Here is a 17,711-nt window from a genome sequence, read left to right on the forward strand (position 1 = left end):
GGGATATGCCCACAACCCAGGTACATGCCCTTGACCGGAATCGAACCCAGGACCTTTCAGTCTGCAGGCCGAAGCTCTATCCACTGAGCCAAACCGGTTTCTCTCTCATCGATGTTTTCAGCTCTCTGTCCCTCTCCTTTCCTCTCTGTAAAAAATCAACAAAAAATATATTTAAAACCAAAACAAAAAAAACCCAAAACACTCTTTTGAGCTCCCTGCACATCTCTCCCTCTGCACCTAGGATGTCGTGTGGAAAACATCTGTTCCAAGTTGCCCCTCCTAAGGCCCTGGGTTCCTGGCACAGGAGGGACCTGGTCTCACTCATTCTGCATCCCCAGGGCCTAGCCCCAAACCTGGCACGGATCGATGCTCAATAAATGGCTGCTGGATGAGAAAGCTTTTAGCAGGTGGAGCAGTGAGCGGACACTCCGGGGAAAGTGACCAGCAGAAGCAAAGACTGGAGGGCTGGCTGTACAGTGAGACCAATGTCAAGGATACAAGAATGTGGAATATGCTGAAACCGGTTTGGCTCAACAGATAGAGCGTCGGCCTGGGGACTGGAGGGACCCAGGTTTGATTCCGGTCAAGGGCATGTACCTTGGTTGCAGGCACATCCCCAGTAGGGGGTGTGCAAGAGGCAGCTGATCGATGACTCTCGTCTATGTTTCTAACTCTCTGTCCCTCTCTCTTCCTCTCTGTAAAAAAAAAAATAATAAAATAAATAAATAAATAAATAAATAAATAAATATATATATATATATATATATATATATATATATAAATAAAAATATATTTTTATTGATCTCAGAGAGGAAGGGAGAGGGAGAGAGAAACATCAATGATGAGAAAGAATATTGATTGGCTGCCTCCTGCATGCCCCCTTCACGGGGGATTGAGCCCGCAACCCAGACATGTGTCCCTGACCAGAATCAAACCTGAGACCCTTCAGTCCACAGGCTGATGCTCTATTCACTGAGCCAAGCCAGCTAGGGCTTCACTATTTTTTGATAGCAACTGCATATTCTAGTCTCTCACACTTCTTGGTCTGGTACTCTTTACAGTCCTAGTAAACTACAGAGGATAGTGTCAGATACACTCAGCTGGAAAGAAAAAACAACAGCAGCCGAAACCGGTTTGGCTCAGTGGATAGAGCGTTGGCCAGCAGATTGTAAGGTTCCGGGTTCGATTCCGCTCAGGGGCATGTACCTTGGTTGCGGGCATATCCCCAGTAAGGGTTGTGCAAGAGGCAGCTGATCGATGATTCTCTCTCATCGATGTTTCTAACTCCCTATCCCTCTCTGTAAAAAAAATCAATAAAATATATTTAAAAAAAAGAAAAACAGCAGCATAGACTGGCCAGCCTGACCCCGAGGAATGTGGACAATCCATTCAGCTGCTAGAATCTGCTGGATCATTTCTGATGCTCAGCCGAGTGATACGTGTCCTAAGGAGGCTGCGTCAGATGCTGAGATACCCCAAGGGGGCACTTGGACTTGGGAACAACTTGTACAAATGACCAGCAAATGCACTTAAGGATAACAAAGCCTCTATTCTAAGATCAAGCTCTCGCCGAAACCCGTGTGGCTCAGTGGATAGAGCATCGGTCTGCGGACTGAAAGGTCCCAGTTTCGATTCCGGTCAGGGCACGTACCTTGGTTGCGGGCACATCCCCGATAGGAGGTGTGCAAGGGGCAGCTGGTCGGTATTCCTCTCTCATCAACATTTCTAGCTCTCTTTCTCTCTCCATTTCACTCTCTAAAAAATCAATAAAATATATTAAAAAAAAAAAGTGATCAACACCAATAAATACTTCTCTGACGGCGAAAGAGCACACAGAGGAGCCCAAGGGCACACACAAAAGGAGGAAACAGGATTAACGTGAACTATTCTGAGGAGGGAGCATGCTGGGACCAGGGAGAGAGAAAAATTTCAGATTCAAATTTGGCAAGACCGAGATAATGTACTTAGTAAGTAACAGGAAAGTACAAATTGCTTTAATGATTCATATGCTCTGCCCCAGCATAACAGCGCAATAATAATGGCTACCCTACTTACTGCCTCTGGGTCCAGCTCATTGTTATGTTGAATAGGTCTATGCTGCTAGAGGCTACAGGGGAAAAGAGAGCAGTATCTTTATATCTATTTATCTTTTAAAAAAATATATATTCTATTGAGTTTTTACAGAGAGAAAGAGAGAGGAATAGAGTTAGAAACATCGATGAGAGGGAATCATCGATCAGCTGCCTCCTGCACAGCCCCCACTGGGGATGTGCCCGCAACCAAGGTCCATGCCCTTGACCAGAATCGGACCTGGGACCCTTCAGTCCGCAGACCAATGCTCTATCCACTGAGCCACACCGGTTTCGGCTATATTTATCTTTTCTTAAAAAATATATTTTATTGAGTTTTTACAGAGAGGAATAGAGAGTTAGAAACATCGGTGAGAGAGAATCATCGGTGAGCTGCCTCCTGCACACTCCCCACTGGGGATGTGCCCGCAACCAAGCAGATGAGGGGAGAGGAGCCATTTTCTGCCATCCGCACGGGGGTGCTCTGCGTGGCTCATGACGAAACAGACGCCTCCCAGACCGGTCCCAGGAGGCACTTGTCAGCTGTGACTTGCCAAGCTCCCCGCTCTGCTGGGCTCCTTAAGAGCCCATCTCCCAAGCAGGAAGGCTAGAGCCTTGTTAATGGCTTGGGGATGGCACTGCTCTCCACAGGGGAGGCCTTCCGAGGATCAATGGTCCCTATTCCCACTCCATTAGCATTCAAGTGTGAACTGATTCCCACTTCAGCTGGACAAATAACAGAAAGAGTGCATTTAGCCCAAGGCAGAAAACGTGCTTACTCTGAGATTTCACGTTAATATAAGAAAACAAGGAGCGCTAGCCTGTGTGGCTCAGTGGATAGAGCATCGGCTTGCGGACTAAGGGGTCCCAGGTTCGATTCCAGCCAAGGGCACATATCCAGGTTGCAGGCTCGATCTCCTCAAGTAGGGGGCGTGCAGGAGGCAGCTACTCAATGATTTTTCTCTCATCATTGATTTTTAAAAATATATATATTTTATTGATTTTTTACAGAGAGGAATGGAGAGGGATAGAGAACTAGAAACTTTGATGAGAGAGAAACATCGACCAGCTGCCTCCTGCACACACCATTGGGGATGTGCCCGCAACCAATGCACATGCCCTTGACCGGAATCGAACCTGGGACCTTTCAGTCTGCAGGCCGACGCTCTATCCACTGAGCCAAACCGGTTTCGGCTCATCATTGACGTTTCTGTCCCTTTCCCTTCCTCTCTGAAATCAATAAAAATATATATATATTTAAAAAAGAAAATTAAAAAAAGAGACATAACAAGGAATTAAGAGTACTTTGTGATTCAAACACGATGGCTTCTCCTACTCTCCCTAACTGCCTCAATCGATAATAAGAGAAACATCTGGCTTTGCTTTGGACACTGGAAACCTTGCCGCCTGAGGTTTGCAGAGCAAAAACCGGTTTGGCTCAGTGGATAGAGCGTCGACCTGTGGACTGAAAGGCCCCAGGTTCGATTCCGGTCAGGGGCATGTGCAGTGGTTGCGGGCGCATCCCCAGTGGGGTGTGTGCAGGAGGCAGCTGATGGATGATTCTCTCTCATCGATGTTTCTAGCTCTCTATCCCTCTCCCTTCCTCTGTGTAAAAAAAAAAAAAAAAAAAAAAAAAAAAAAAAATCAATAAAATGTAATAAATAAAATTGCCAGGACCGGTTTGGCTCAGTGGATAGAGCGTCGTCCTGCGGACTGAAGGGTCCTGGGTTCGATTCCGGGCAGTGGCATGTACCTTGGTTGCGGGCACATCCCCAGTAGGGGGTGTGCAAGAGGCAGCTGATGGATGATTCTCTCTCATCGATGTTTCTAACTCTCTATCTCTCTCTTCCTCTCTGTGAAAAATCAATAAAATATATTTAAAAATAAAATAAAATAAAATGTAATAAATAAATGAATAAAGAAAGGAGACATGCTTGCCCTCCATCACCTCCCTCCTCCCTCCTCAAATGTGTCAAGCGTGGGAAAGGTTAGGAGTCTGCAGCAGAGTGAGACTTTTCTGGATCTCTAAGCAGCAGTAGCTGGGTTTATTCTGTGACTAAGAGACTCCCTATGGACGTCAGTGGCCGCTCTGACGTCACAAAAACAAAAAGAAACACGACGAACAAAGAAACCGTCGGCAGGGTGAGGACAATCCTCACGGCGCGCAAGGAGCGGTCACGTGGGTGGCAGCCGTCATCTCCCCGGGGGGCGCCGGGGCCCAGCGCTGAGAGAGAGGCAAACCGCGGAGGAGCAGGAGGAAAGCTCGCCCTTGTGACAAACACAAGCCGGGGGGATAAAGAAAGGAAGGGATCGATATGCAAAGTCTTTTATTGAACATTTTAAAACGTTAAAACTCCCGACCACCTCAGGATGCGCCATTCCCGTTAGCAGGGGGTAACGGTGGCTTCCCAGCTCTGTGTAGGCACTTTAAAAGCGAAGCTTGGCTTCGAAATACAAACACTGGGGGCTTTGGCTCAACCTTTTAATATAAAAAACCCACGGGGCTGTACAAAAGCGCGGAAGTGGGACAATGACAGCGTGGGAGATCCTGTGAGTGACAGTCCCCTGGAGCGCGCGCGCGCGCGCGCGCGCGCCCGGCGGGGCGGGGCGCGGACGGATGGACACCGGCCCAGACAGACCCTGGGAGGGGACAGAAACGAATGCAAACCGGGAGGGGGCGGCCTGTGCGTGCGCCCCTCCACCAGCCACAGACCGACATCTACTGCGAACGTCAGTAACACAAGGCGCGGCACCTCCCCGGGAGGCGGCTGGCTTCTCACTCCCGATGGACCAGCACGAAGAGGCCCAGCAGGAAGAGCACTGCGTACTGGGAGGGAGGGGGAGAGAGAGAGAGAGAGAGAGAGAGACAGCCAGTCAGGGCAGCCTTACAGGTTCCTGGTCCTCAACAAATAAGCTTTTGTGACCAGACTATAACATTCACTATCCAATTAGTCTTCTTTTTTTAATTTATTTTTTAAAATATATTTTATTGATTTTTTTACAGACAGGAAAGGAGAGGGATAGAGAGCTAGAAACATCGATGAGAGAGAATCATAGATCAGCTGCCTCCTGCACAACCCCCACTGGGGATGTGCCCGCAACCAAGGTACATGCCATTGACCGGAATCGAACCTGGGACCTTCCAGTCCGAAGGCCGATGCTCTATCCACTGAGCCACACCGGTTCTGGCTTCTTCTTCTTCTTCTTTTTTTAATGTATTAATTTGTGAATATTGGGGGCCAAGCGGGATCCCACCTCTAGGGGGACGACTACACCCCGCTCTGGCCTTGCCAGCCCTTTTATTGAGGTTATGGGACACACCCATATCCTTCGGGCAGGATTTCCGATACTAGCCTATCAGCAGGAATTTATATAAGACTGCTGAAACTGGTTTGGCTCAGTGGGTAGAGCGTCGGCCTGCGGACTGAAAGGTCCCAGGTTTGATTCCGGTCAAGGGCATGTACCTTGGTTGAGGGCACATCCCCAGTAGGAGGTGTGCAGGAGGCAACTGGTCAATGTTTCTCACTCATCAATGGTTCTAGCTTTCTATCCCTCTCCCTTCCTCTCTGTAAAAACTCAATAAAAAATATTAAAAAAAAAAAAAAAAAAAGAATTTATGTAAGACTAACAGGTTAGTCTTCTCTTTTAAGGGTCATCCATTTAATAGTGCTCCAAAATGGAGCAAAAGCGGACTGAAAGGTCCCGGGTTCGATTCCGGTTGAGGGCATGTACCTTGGTTGTGGGCACATCCCCAGTGGGGGGCGTGCAAGAGGCAGCCGATCGATGATTCTCTCTCATCGATGTTTCTGACTCTCTATCCCTCTCTCTTCCTCTCTGTGAAAAATGAATAAAATATATTAAAAAAAAAAAAAAAAAAAAAAATGGAGCAAAAGATCACATATTTAATGGGTCATAAAGTATAGGTAGGATTTTTTTTTTTTTTAAGTCTTTATTGCTGAAAGTATTACAGACTTCCCCGTTTCCCCCCATGGACCTCTCCCAGCCGGCCCTTGTCCCCCTCCCACCCAGGTCTTCACCCCCCTATTGTCCGTGTTCCTGGCTTATGCATTCAAGGTCATTGGCTGATCTCTTCCCACCTGCCCTCCCTCCCCTGCCTTGCCTCTGAGGTTTGACCATATGTCCGATGCTTCTCTATCTCTAATGAACAACAACAACAAAAATCCAAAAAGCAGAAATAGATCAAGAAATACATAAAGTACGGGATCTTACCTTAAATTTAGGATAGTCGTTCATGAGGATTGTCACAATCCCAATATAAGGAACAAATCTACACAAAGAAACAAACAAAAAAATGACGGTCACAGAACTTCCTATGTAGTTATCATCTACTGAGCACTCTCAGTGTCTCCCACAGAAAATTAAGTGTCAGTTCGCGAAGTCCGTTTGTATATACCGTCACCCTATAGATCCTTTCAGCAGCCCGGTGACAGGGAAGTTAGGGACATTGCCACTCTATAGATGAGGAAACAGGTGCTCGGACCCTTGGCACGTGGTTACTGCTCAGTACAACCAGTACCGGATCCGAGTCTTAGACTTCTATTTGGTGATTCTCATTCTACCTGCTGACTCAGTGTTAGGGACTGGGTTGTCCTTATAATAAGGTGACCAGACTTCCCGATTTTTAAAAAAATATATATTTTATTGATTTTGTACAGAGGAAGGGAGAGAGATAGAGAGTTAGAAACATCGATGAGAGAGTGTCATCGGTCAGCTGCCTCTTGCACTCCCCCTACTGAGTATACGCCCGCAACCAAGGTACATGCCCTTGACCGGAATCGAACCCGGGACCCTTCAGTCCCCAAGCTGACGCTCTATCCATTGAGCCAAACCGGTCCGGCAGATGTCCCGATTTTTAACAATTTGTCCCGCGGCCTTTTTAAAAAGTCCCGATTTCCAAAAATTGGGACTTTTTAAAAATGCCACGGGATGTGGGACAAACTGTTAAAAATCGGGACTGTCACCTTACCTTATAACCTTCAGGGACTGTCAATCTAGTTTGGCAGACAAGGTAAACACAGCCAGAACATGACAAGGTACTTGATGCTAAGTGTCCAAAAAGTTAAGATTTCCTCACCTCCCATTTATTAAACACCTGTAAGCTGGCTTTGGCCCTCTTAATCCTGAAACTTTCTAGAACGGTTGCAATCACTATAGGCAGCACACTGGTCTCTGCTCCAACCTTCCTTTATTCTGCAGCATTTGACTCAGATGACCACAAACTTGCCGGGCAAGTTGATGTTTCTTTTTCTTTTTAAAAAAATATATATATTTTAATGGATTTTAAAGAGGAAGGGAGAGGGAGAGAGAGAGAAACATAAATAATGAGAGAGAAAATCATTGATTTGCTGCTTCCTGCACGCCCCCTACTGGTGATCCAGCCTGAAACGCAGGCATGTGCCCTTGGCCGAAATTGAACCTGGGACCCTTCGGTCCGCAGGCTGAAGCTCTATCCATTGAGCCAAACCATCTGAGCAAGTTGATGTTTCTTAAAACACCTTCATGAAAGCAACAGCTTTCCGTAAAGATAAATCACCTAATTGAAGAATGTAAAGGCAAATGCCTGATAGTACAATGCAGATTTAAAGCAATAAAAGCATCTGTGATTTCTATGAAGACAGGCTCAGGCTGCTAATTCCGATCTGATGATCAGCCAGCAACCATTCTCATGGGTAGAGACTTCTGCTATTACCTGCTTACAATAATACCGATGCTCTAGCCGAAACCGGTTTGGCTCATCGGTAGAGCGTTGGCCTGCGGACTGAAAGGTCCCAGGTTCGATTCGGTCAAGGGCATGTACGTTGGTTGCGGGCACATCCCCGGTAGGGGGTGTGCAAGAGGCAGCTGGTCGATGTTTCTCTCTCGTCAACGTTTCTAGCTCTCTATCTCTCTCCCTTCCTCTCTGTAAGAAAATCAATAAAATATATTAAAATAATAAAAATAAAAATACCGATGCTCTATAAGTACAACCAATGGACATAAAACTCTGGGCAGGGAGGGTATGTATGAGAGGGAGGGAGGGGGGCAAAAAAAAAAAATCAATAAAATATATTAAAAAAAAAAAAATAATAATACCGATGCTCAAACCGCCTCAGCCTTTGGCTCCCAGGAATCGCGTAGTCCTGCCTGGGAGTTTTCCACGGACACAGCCCTTCCCCTGAGGCTGGTTTCTCTTTGCCACGCTGAGTGACATGGAAGCACCTTGATCTTCAGGCGTCATGTAACCAAGCCCAAGATAGCGTCTGACAGGCGGTCCAAAGTCAGACAAAGGGCTTCGTGATCTGATCACCATTTCCCTCCGTGGACAGACACGGCGAAGAGTGCACAATGCTATCAGCAGTCCCTTTCGGTTCCCATCAGATGCGCTTTCTCCCTCCCCGCACGGATAAGTCTGCTAAAGCAGAGCTGGGAAACCCAGTGCCACCCGCGGGGCCACCTCCAGCACCGGCCTGCGCCGAGTCACCGTCTAGAAGGCAGGGCGTGAAGACGGGGAAGTCCTGGGTGCTCTGGGGTCAAAGTGCTGCTGACCCCAGGAAGATGAGGAAGAAGAAGGAAGAAGCACTTGCTGAGGTTGTGTCAGAAGACATTCTTATCCCTGGCCAGTTTTGCTCAATGGTTAGAGCACCGGCCTGCGGACTGAAGGGTCCCAGGTTCGATTCCGGTCAAGGGCATGTACCTTGGTTGAAGGCACATCCCCAGTGGGGGGGTGTGCAGGAGGCAGCTGATTGATGTTTCTCTCTCATCGATGTTTCTGGCTCTCTATCCCTCTCCCTTCCTCTCTGTAAAAAAATCAATAAAATATACTTAAAAAAAAGAAGGTACTTTTGTCAGATGTTACAAGGGATCTATATCTGGGAAGTCTGGACTACCATAGCTGACTTAAAAAGGTTCACTGTTGCTACCCTAAAATGATCTGTTTCAAGTTAAGTATAGAGTATATTTCAAAAGCCTCATCCATGAAACTGGGTTCAGCCAATAGAGAGCTCAATTACTCTGCTCCTTCCTTATATTTTTATTCCGCTTTTCTTATATATTTTTTATTGATTTCAGAGAGGGAGAGGAAAAGAGAGAAACATCAATGATGAGAGAGAATCCCTGATCAGCTGCTTCCTGCACGCCCCCTACTGGGGATTGAGACCACAACCTGGGCATGTGTCCTTGACCGGAATCAAATCCAGGACCTTTCAGTCCGCAGGCCGATGCTCTACCCACTGAGCCACACCTGCTATGGTTATTCCTCTCTTCAATGTCAAGATTTCTCTATCCCTTGACCCACCAGTCTTCTCTCTTGCTCCTGTTGTTGCTAATTGTTCTTTGAGTAACAGATCCTCTCGTGGTTTTCAACTCCCTCCCTGAATGTAGGCAGAATCAACCCTACTAAATACCCAGTTGGTTCAATATTAATTTATCAATAATTTCCTTTTTTGTTAACACTCACCCAACGTATTTTTTCCAGTGATTTTTATATGGAGTGGAAGGATGGGGGAGAGGAGAGAGAAACATCAACATGAAAGACACATTGATTGGTTGTCTCTTGCACAGGGAGCCAGCCTGCAACCGAGGCTCATGCCCTGGATTGGAATGGAAACCAAGACCCTTCAGTTGGTGGGTCGACACTAACCACTGGGAAAAACTGGCTAGGGCTGGTTTCATTTCCTAAAATTGTTTTTACTACGTTACAACATTAAGCTATGTGAAAGAAGCCAGACATAAAAGCCTGCCTAGTGTAAGATTAAGACTCTGTTTATAAAAATGTCCAGAACAGGCAAACCATAGAGACAGAAAGATTAGTGGTTGCCAGGGGCTGCAGGGAAAAGGGGATGGGGAGTGACTGCAAATGAGTGTTTTCCTTCTGGGCGTGGAAACGGTCTGGAATAGACAGTGGTGATGGCTGTGCACACCTTGTGAATATAACGAAAGCCAATGAATTGTACGCTTTAAAATGATGAATCTTATATCCCAACTAGAGGCCTGATGCACGAAATTCGTGCAGGGGGCTTGTACCTCGCAGCCCTCGCTATCTTGGCCAGCCCTCACAGCCTTGGTATGCATTAAAAACAATATTTTTTTTCAAACAGCTGCCTGCACACTAAAAAAAAAAATAATTAAAAAACCAACAAAAAAAAAACCAGCCCTAGCTTTGTCCAGAAGGTTGTCTGAACTGTTGTTTTGCTGTTCAGTCTAATTAGCATATTATTTAGGATATATGGATTATATCTCAATGTTGTTTTTTTTAAAAAATATACATTTTATTAATTTTTTAACAGAAAGGAAGGGAGAGGGATAGAAAGTCAGAAACATCAATCAGCTGCCTCTTGCACACCCCCTACCAGAGTTGTGCCCGCAATCAAGGTACACGCCCTTGACCGGAATCGAATCCGGGTCCCTTCAGTCCGCAGGCCGATGCTCTATCCACTGAGCGACACCGGTTTCGGCTCAATGGTATTTTAAATGTGTTTTATTCTGGGCATTGGGCTTCAGTGTAAAATGTTTTTAGTGGCTGAAATCGGTTTGGCTCAGTGGATAGAGTGTCGGTCTGCAGACTGAAGGGTCCCAGGTTTGATTCCGGTCAAGGGCATGTACATTGGTTGTGTGTACATCCCCGGTAAGAGGTGTGCAGGAGCTAGCTGGTCGATGTTTCTTTCTCATAGATTTTTCTAGCTCTCTGTAAAAAAAAAATCAATAGATTAAATTTTTTTTTTTTTTAGTGTGCAGGCAGCTGTTTGAAAAAAATATTGTTTTTAATGCATACCGACATTTGTACCACAGGTTACAGAATGATCTGTGAGAAAGCTCTCGCCTCAAGGTCTGGGTACAGTCTGACTTTGAAATATCAGTTTAGGGTTTTATAAACACAATTTCCACAAAAGGAGGTGATGTGCCCCCTTACGTGTCAAGGTAAGTGAATTTGTGTAGTTAAGATCCTGTGCCCAGCTGTTCATGCCTCACAGAAAGTTACTTTAGAGAGTACCAGGCTATTTCATTTTTTTTTTAAATTAAAGCCACAGAGAGATTAAAGCAACATCTTCAATGTTGGAATTTTAGAAATAACACAGTGTATCGTTTAGGTAGGATGATGCATCTTTTACGCAAACAGAGGCCCAAGTGAGGAGACAGAACTGCATTAAGCCCCTAACGACGAAGACCCAGATGAAGGAACACTGTCATACTCATAGGAGTAGAAATAAAACACTGTGGCAACATTTATCAGAAGCCTTATGCATAGCCTCTGAGAACCGACTATGAAGAAACGACTGGGCAGAAGCACTGAAATATATGTAACAGGATGCTCATCCTAACATTGTTCATAATTTTTAAAAATGTGGAATAAGCCGAAACCGGTGTGGCTCAGTGGATAGAGTGTCGGCCTATGGACTGAAAGGTCCTGGATTCAATTCCGGTCAAGGGCATGTACCTTGGTTGTGGGCACATCCCCAGTAGGAGGTGTGCAGGAGGCAGCTGATTGATGTTTCTCTCTCATCGATGTTTCTAACTCTCTATCCCTCTCTCTTCCTCTCTGTAAAGAATAATAATAATAATAATAATAATAATAATAATAATAAAATATGGGGAATAAAATCAAAGCGTCTAACAGCAGGAGACTGTCTAACTAAAAATGTGGTCTAGCCCTGGCCGGTGTGGCTCACTGGATAGAGTGTTGGCCTATAGACTGAAGGGTTTTATTTGTAAAGAGACTGGTAACTCTGGGGGGATGAAAAAAGGTTATAAACTGTGACCATTCTTTACCTGTACACAAATTATTTTCTGTATGCACACCCATCCACCCACCCAAACAACTAAGATTTACATCTTTATACATATAGGCTAAAAAATATATACCTAAAAGTTAAATATCTATGGAGGGGGAGCAGAAAAGCGACTTTGCTTTTTGATGACTATTTTCTCCTCATGGTTCTACATGAATCTGTACATTTCTAATTAAAGTAAAAACAAAGAGACTCGAACAGGTTGATGAGTGTGAATAACCGTAATAGCAGCATCTTGGGAGCAGAGAGAGGCGGGGGCAGTGATTTTTCAGAAACACGATGATCGTATTTGATGGTAAAGGTACATCTGGCCCTCCATGGGGAATGAAGCGCCCTGGAACTGGGGCATGCGCAGAAAGCCCCCAGCACCGCAGTGCACAAAGCACGTGGTGCTTCTTCTTCTTTTTCTTAAAATATATTTTATTGGTTTTTTACAGAGAGGAAGGGAGAGAGATAGTTAGAAACATCGATGAGAGAGAAACATCGACCAGCTGCCTCCTGCACACCTCTCACTGGGGATGTGCCTGCAACCAAGGCACATGGCCCTTGTCCGGAATCGAACCTGGGACCCTTGAGTCCACAGGCCGATGCTCTCTCCACTGAGCCAAACCAGTTTCGACATCTGGTGCTTATTCTGATCAGGTCTCTCTTCCCCACACCGAGCCACCTCATGCTGTCCCTGTGGCAGCTCTCACTTCACAACTCGCACTTAATTCTCTGCGGGACCCGAGCTCCTCAGTGTGGTGGCCTGTTCGATAGAGCGGCGGTTTTCAACCGGTGTGCTGCGAGAATTTTAAAAACATGCAATCCCTGACTGTTTGGTCAGAAGCATTGGCCTCTTTGTGTTTAGATTGTCAAGATGAAAACAGGCGATTCATTCCTTGCGAATGAGTCAAAATTATACCCACTTTTTTGCCAGATCGGCAAGAAATACGATGCACTTTTTGGTGTGCCGCAGAGTTCTACTGATTGATTTGTGTGCTATGAGGTGGAGAGGGTTGAAAACTGCTGCCCGACCTTCCATTGAGTTCACACCGCCCGTCCCAGGTGAGAAGAGCAGGTGCTCTCACAGTGGTCAGAGTGTCACGTGGCATCTGAACACTGAGAGCCAGCAGCTACCCAAGCCAGAGCGGTTATGCCTGTAATTCTGGTTGCGATGGTTAAGAAAGTGGGCGCTGAGGTCATCCGGCCACTAACCACCAGCGTGACCTCAGATAAGCAACTTCACTGGCCCGTGTTTCCTCATCTACAGAATGGCAATGTTAGGGTTGTTCTGAGGTTAAATACTTGCAAAGCACTTAGAATGAATCGCTGGCACGTAGTAAGCCCTGATAAATGTCAGTTATTGTTAATATTATTAAAAACACGAAGGTGGTTACAACCCCGTACGTCCTCGTACCAATCACTTACAATTCCTGTCCTCCACTGATTTGTGCTCCTGTTAAAAGCTGAAATAAACAGGCTTAATATAACTTTTCAGTCTCATTGGACCTCAACAATTTCAAGACCGGAAAGAAAACAGTCTGGTGTCAATGAAGATGAACACGTTAATTTGGATGAATGCATCAAGTTGCTGATTCAGTCAATACTTAAGAAATGTAAGTTTCATGAAGTGGGATTAAAACTGCTGGGATCCCCAAATGGTGGGCGGAGTTATAACATTACTGGCATCTGCCACAGAGACAGCCCCAAGACATGGAACCACCAATCAGCGCTAGCTGAAGTGCCCTGGAGCCCGCCCCTTCCTGTTCCGCCCTGGGTCCAACCCTTTCCTGTTCCTCCCCTCAAAAGGTTCACACCCTCCATGTGCTGCTCTCTCCATCTCCATCTGTGGAGGCAGCCCGGTTGGGTCCCTTCTCCTCTCCCCACTCCTTCAATTCTGATTTCTCTACCTCCGTAATGAGTCCCTTTCATTACTGGGGAATAAACTTTACTTTCACATGAAAGCAAACAAACAACAAAAAACAAACAAACAAACAAAAAAAACACTGCTGGGATCCCCAGAGACCAGCAGAATACAAACATGAGAGTCCATGGGTTGCCCAATAACATTTCTTGACTGGAGTAAACAAATAAATTTTTGACACAGTCACTCCAATTCGTCATCTCATCGCTAATGTTCTATTCTTTTACATCCCCCCATTCCCGCCCCTCGGGAGCGTATACCTGAAGCTTTAAGTGCATTTAAGAAGTCTGCCTTTTCAGAGGATACAAGGTGATTTGAAAGAACCAGAACCCAACCGTTATGTCAACTGTGTAGGATCAGCGATGCGATGGAGGGGGCCAAGTTTAAAGGGAGATGCAGAACTCAGCAAGGGCTCCCTCTGTACTTACCCCCTCGCTCTGCCCACAACATCTTTTTTCTCTAGCCAATGCTGTCCTTGTTTATAGAGGCCCCGGTCATCAACCGCGTTATTGTCTCCTTTGGTCAAAAACTTGATATTTCCGTTTTGCCTTAAAAGAATAAGAGAAAACCAAGTCATCAAATAGCTTGATGCCGTTTCAAAGCGTAAAATTTGCTCTGGTTATCCAAAAATTCCTGTGGCACGGTGGTATGTTAATCACCATTCCCAAGATGAAAAAGAATTGTTTATTTAGCCGAGACCGGTTTGGCTCAATGGATAGAGCGTTGGCTTGGGGACTGAAGGGTCCTGGGTTCGATTCTGGTCAAGGGCATGTACCTTGGTTGCGGGCATATCCCCAGTAGGGGGTGTGCAGGAGGCAGCTGATCAATGACTCTCTCTTATGATGTTTCTCTCTGTCTCTCTCCCTTCCTCTCTGTACAAAATCAATAAAATATATTAAAAAAAAAAAAAAAAGAATTGTTTATTTAGCTAAAAGGAATTTTATAGCCGTGTAGTTTATAATTCGGAAAAACTGGAAACAAGCTAAAAGTTTAACATTCAGGAGTTGAAATACTAAGCAAGCATTAAGGACAATGTTACAGAAGACGAATGCATTGAAGATCATACAAACTGTATTAAGTGAAGAAAAGATTATAAAACAGTATGTGCAGAATAATCTCATTTTTATATTAAAACAAAGACAAACAACCATTTTTTTTTTTTTTAAATACGCAGAGCAAAGGAACACATTAAACTACCCTAGAGGCAAAACGAAGGTTATGTGAAACTACAGAATGACGCAATTTCTTAACCAATAAATTGCAAAGAACAAAATGTTGGAAAAGGAATTTACATATTAAATAAAAGACACTATAAGCCATATCAACCAATTTCAACTGAGGACCTTTATCTGAATCTGGATTCAAACTGTTAAAATAAGCTCACTGATTATATAGTTCATAAATATTCACTAAAATATTTACCTATGACATGACGTGATATCTATGATTTGATTCAAAATAATACATGCAGGATAGGGGGAAGTATTAGTATAGGTTGGACAGAATTAGCCATAGATTAGTAATTATTGGGCCCTAGCTGGTTTGGCTCAGTGGGTAAGAGTCCTGGGTTCGATTCAAGCCTAGGGCACACGCCCAGGTTGTGGGCTTGATCCCTATTAGGGGGCGTGCAGGAAGCAGCCAATCAATGATTCTCTCTCATCATCGATGTTTCTCTCTCTCCCTCTTCCTTCCTCTTTGATATCAATAAAACTATATTTAAAAAAAATAATTATTGGGACTGGGTGACGGGCTTTTGGGAGTTCACTGTACTGTTTTGTCTACTTTTATGCATGTTAGAAATTCTCCGTATTTTAAAAAAAGAGCAAAAATAACAGTATTTTACTTAATCAGAAACTTACTAGTTTAATTCTTCTAAAGAACCATGTGGGCCTGGCCGGTGTGGCTCAATTGTTGAGCACTGACCTATGACCAGGAGATCATGGTTTGATCCCCAGTAAGGGGCCTGCAGGAGGCAGCCAATCAATGATTCTCTCTCATCATTGATGTTTCTCTCTCTCCCAATCTCCCTTCTTCTCTGAAATCAATAAAAACATATTAAAATAAAATAAAGAATCATGAGGTTTCTAGTAACTTGACATTTTAACTGAAAGCAAAGTACATTTTACAGTTGATAAAAACCATTTTAAAATTAGTTCAAGCCCTGACCGGTTTGGCTCAGTGGATAGAGTGTCGGCCTTTGAACTGAAGGGTCCCAGGTTCGATTCCGGTCAAGGGCATGTACCATGGTTGCGGGCACATCCCCAGTAGAGGGTATGCAGGAGGCAGCTGATTGATGTTTTTCTCTCATCAATGTTTCTAATTCTCTCTCCCTCTCCCTTACTCCCTGAAAAATAAATCAATAAAATATATTTTAAAAAAATTAGTTAAAGTGAGTCTGGGTTAGCCATCCTACTATAAAGAGGAAAATTAGCTCCAGAATCCCACTGACTAGTCTTCGCAGAGATGCTAAGCCAGGAACTGGCTCACTAGACACTACATCTGCAGAGGAGACTAAATTGGAAGGCGTTGCAAACACCAAAAAGGTGCAAACAGTCACGTTAAAAATGAGGTTCCAATGAGAAAAAAATGCAAATGTATGCAGAGAAAAATAACGTGCTGCTGACAGCTCTGTAAAGGAAAGAGCGTCTGAAAAATGCTGGAGAGGAAAAGAGGGCAGGTGCAAAGGGGGGTGTGTGTGTGTGTGCTGCAAGAGTGGATGCCAGGAGCTGGAAAGCAAGTCAATTCAACCATGAAGATAGCAACGACAGAGAGGCAGAAAAGTAAACCCAAATAGGAGCTGAAACCGGTGTGGCTCGGTGGACAGAGCATCAGCCTGCAGACTGGGAGGTCCCAGGTTCGATTCCGGTTAAGGGCATGTACCTTGGTTGCGGGCACATCCCCAGAAGGAGGTGTGCAGGAGGCAGCTGATCGACGTTTCTCTCTCATCGACGTTCCTAGCTCTCTATCCCTCTCCCTTCCTCTCTGTAAAAAAAATCAATAAAATAAAATTTAAAAAAAAAAAAAAAAAGATTGGGGCTTCCTCATTGATTATATCTGAAGATTCTATTGTATTTGGGATTAACCTTTATGTCATTTGGGGGAGGGGATTATGTCCAACACACACACACACACACACACAGCAACAGTACACTGTTCTTGAGGCCTTTGTCTACCATGTGGACAACTGATGCCACAAAAAATGACAACTGTATTGCCGAAACCGGTTTGGCTCAGTGGATAGAGCGTTGGCCTCCAGACTGAAGGGTCCCGGGTTCGATTCCGGTCAAGGGCATGGACCTTGGTTGTGGGCACATCCCCAGTAGGGGGTGTGCAAGAGGCAGCTGGTCGATGATTCTCTCTCATCGATGTTTCTCTCTATAAAAAGATCTTCCTCTCTGTAAAAAGATCAATAATATATATATATATATATATATATATATACACACACACACACACACACACACACACACACACACACACACACACATATATATACATACACACATAAAAAAGTGACAACTGTGTTCTTCTATCCCCTCCGAGGCTCAGGGACCGTTCCAGAAGACAGGGGCCTGTGACATTACAAGAGCTGATCATGCTTCTGTGAACGAGCCATTGTAAGCAAGTTGCTCACCGTGACTGCCAGGCCCCTATCATCGGAAAGGAATGCTCTTATGCAGACAAATAGGCCCATTAAGTTGTTTACTGCTCTGGAATACACAGGGCTGCTGATCTGGTTGGGAACCAAGAAAAACCTCCAGGGAAACAAATGAGTTAATAACCAACAATTTCGTTTTCTAATATTCACCAAGCCTTCGGACATTCATAAAAATGAATGGAAAGAAGGACCAAGGAGTTTCCATTCCACCCGTGTTTCAACCTTTGGGCTATCCACATTAAATACCGCAAACACCGAAACATAATGCTATTTTGAAACAAAAGAAACAAAGT

At 44.9% G+C, this 17,711-nt stretch overlaps 1 protein-coding gene and 1 long non-coding RNA gene across 2 annotated transcripts in view; one reads left to right on the forward strand and one right to left on the reverse strand.

Moving 5' to 3' along the window:
- Positions 1 to 4,379: 4,379 nt before the first annotated feature.
- The window catches only part of SEC11A (SEC11 homolog A, signal peptidase complex subunit), a 30,343-nt gene continuing 17,011 nt past the window's right edge, over positions 4,380 to 17,711 (reverse strand). The window contains exons 4-6 of the mRNA XM_084869318.1: positions 14,189 to 14,308; positions 6,300 to 6,357; positions 4,380 to 4,896 (exon numbers count right to left, since the gene is read on the reverse strand). Of these exons, the coding sequence (XP_084725444.1) occupies positions 4,846 to 4,896; positions 6,300 to 6,357; positions 14,189 to 14,308 (229 nt within the window). The 3' untranslated portion in view covers positions 4,380 to 4,845. The remainder of the gene's footprint in view (positions 4,897 to 6,299; positions 6,358 to 14,188; positions 14,309 to 17,711) is intronic.
- On the forward strand, positions 7,684 to 12,258 carry LOC311614487. Its single transcript, XR_014793674.1, has 2 exons — positions 7,684 to 7,815; positions 8,183 to 12,258. It is a non-coding gene; the product is annotated as an uncharacterized lncRNA (long non-coding RNA).

Source organism: Pipistrellus hanaki (genome assembly GCF_964339955.1).
Source record: "Pipistrellus hanaki genome assembly, chromosome: 21".
In the NCBI taxonomy this organism is placed as follows: Eukaryota; Metazoa; Chordata; class Mammalia; order Chiroptera; family Vespertilionidae; genus Pipistrellus; species Pipistrellus hanaki.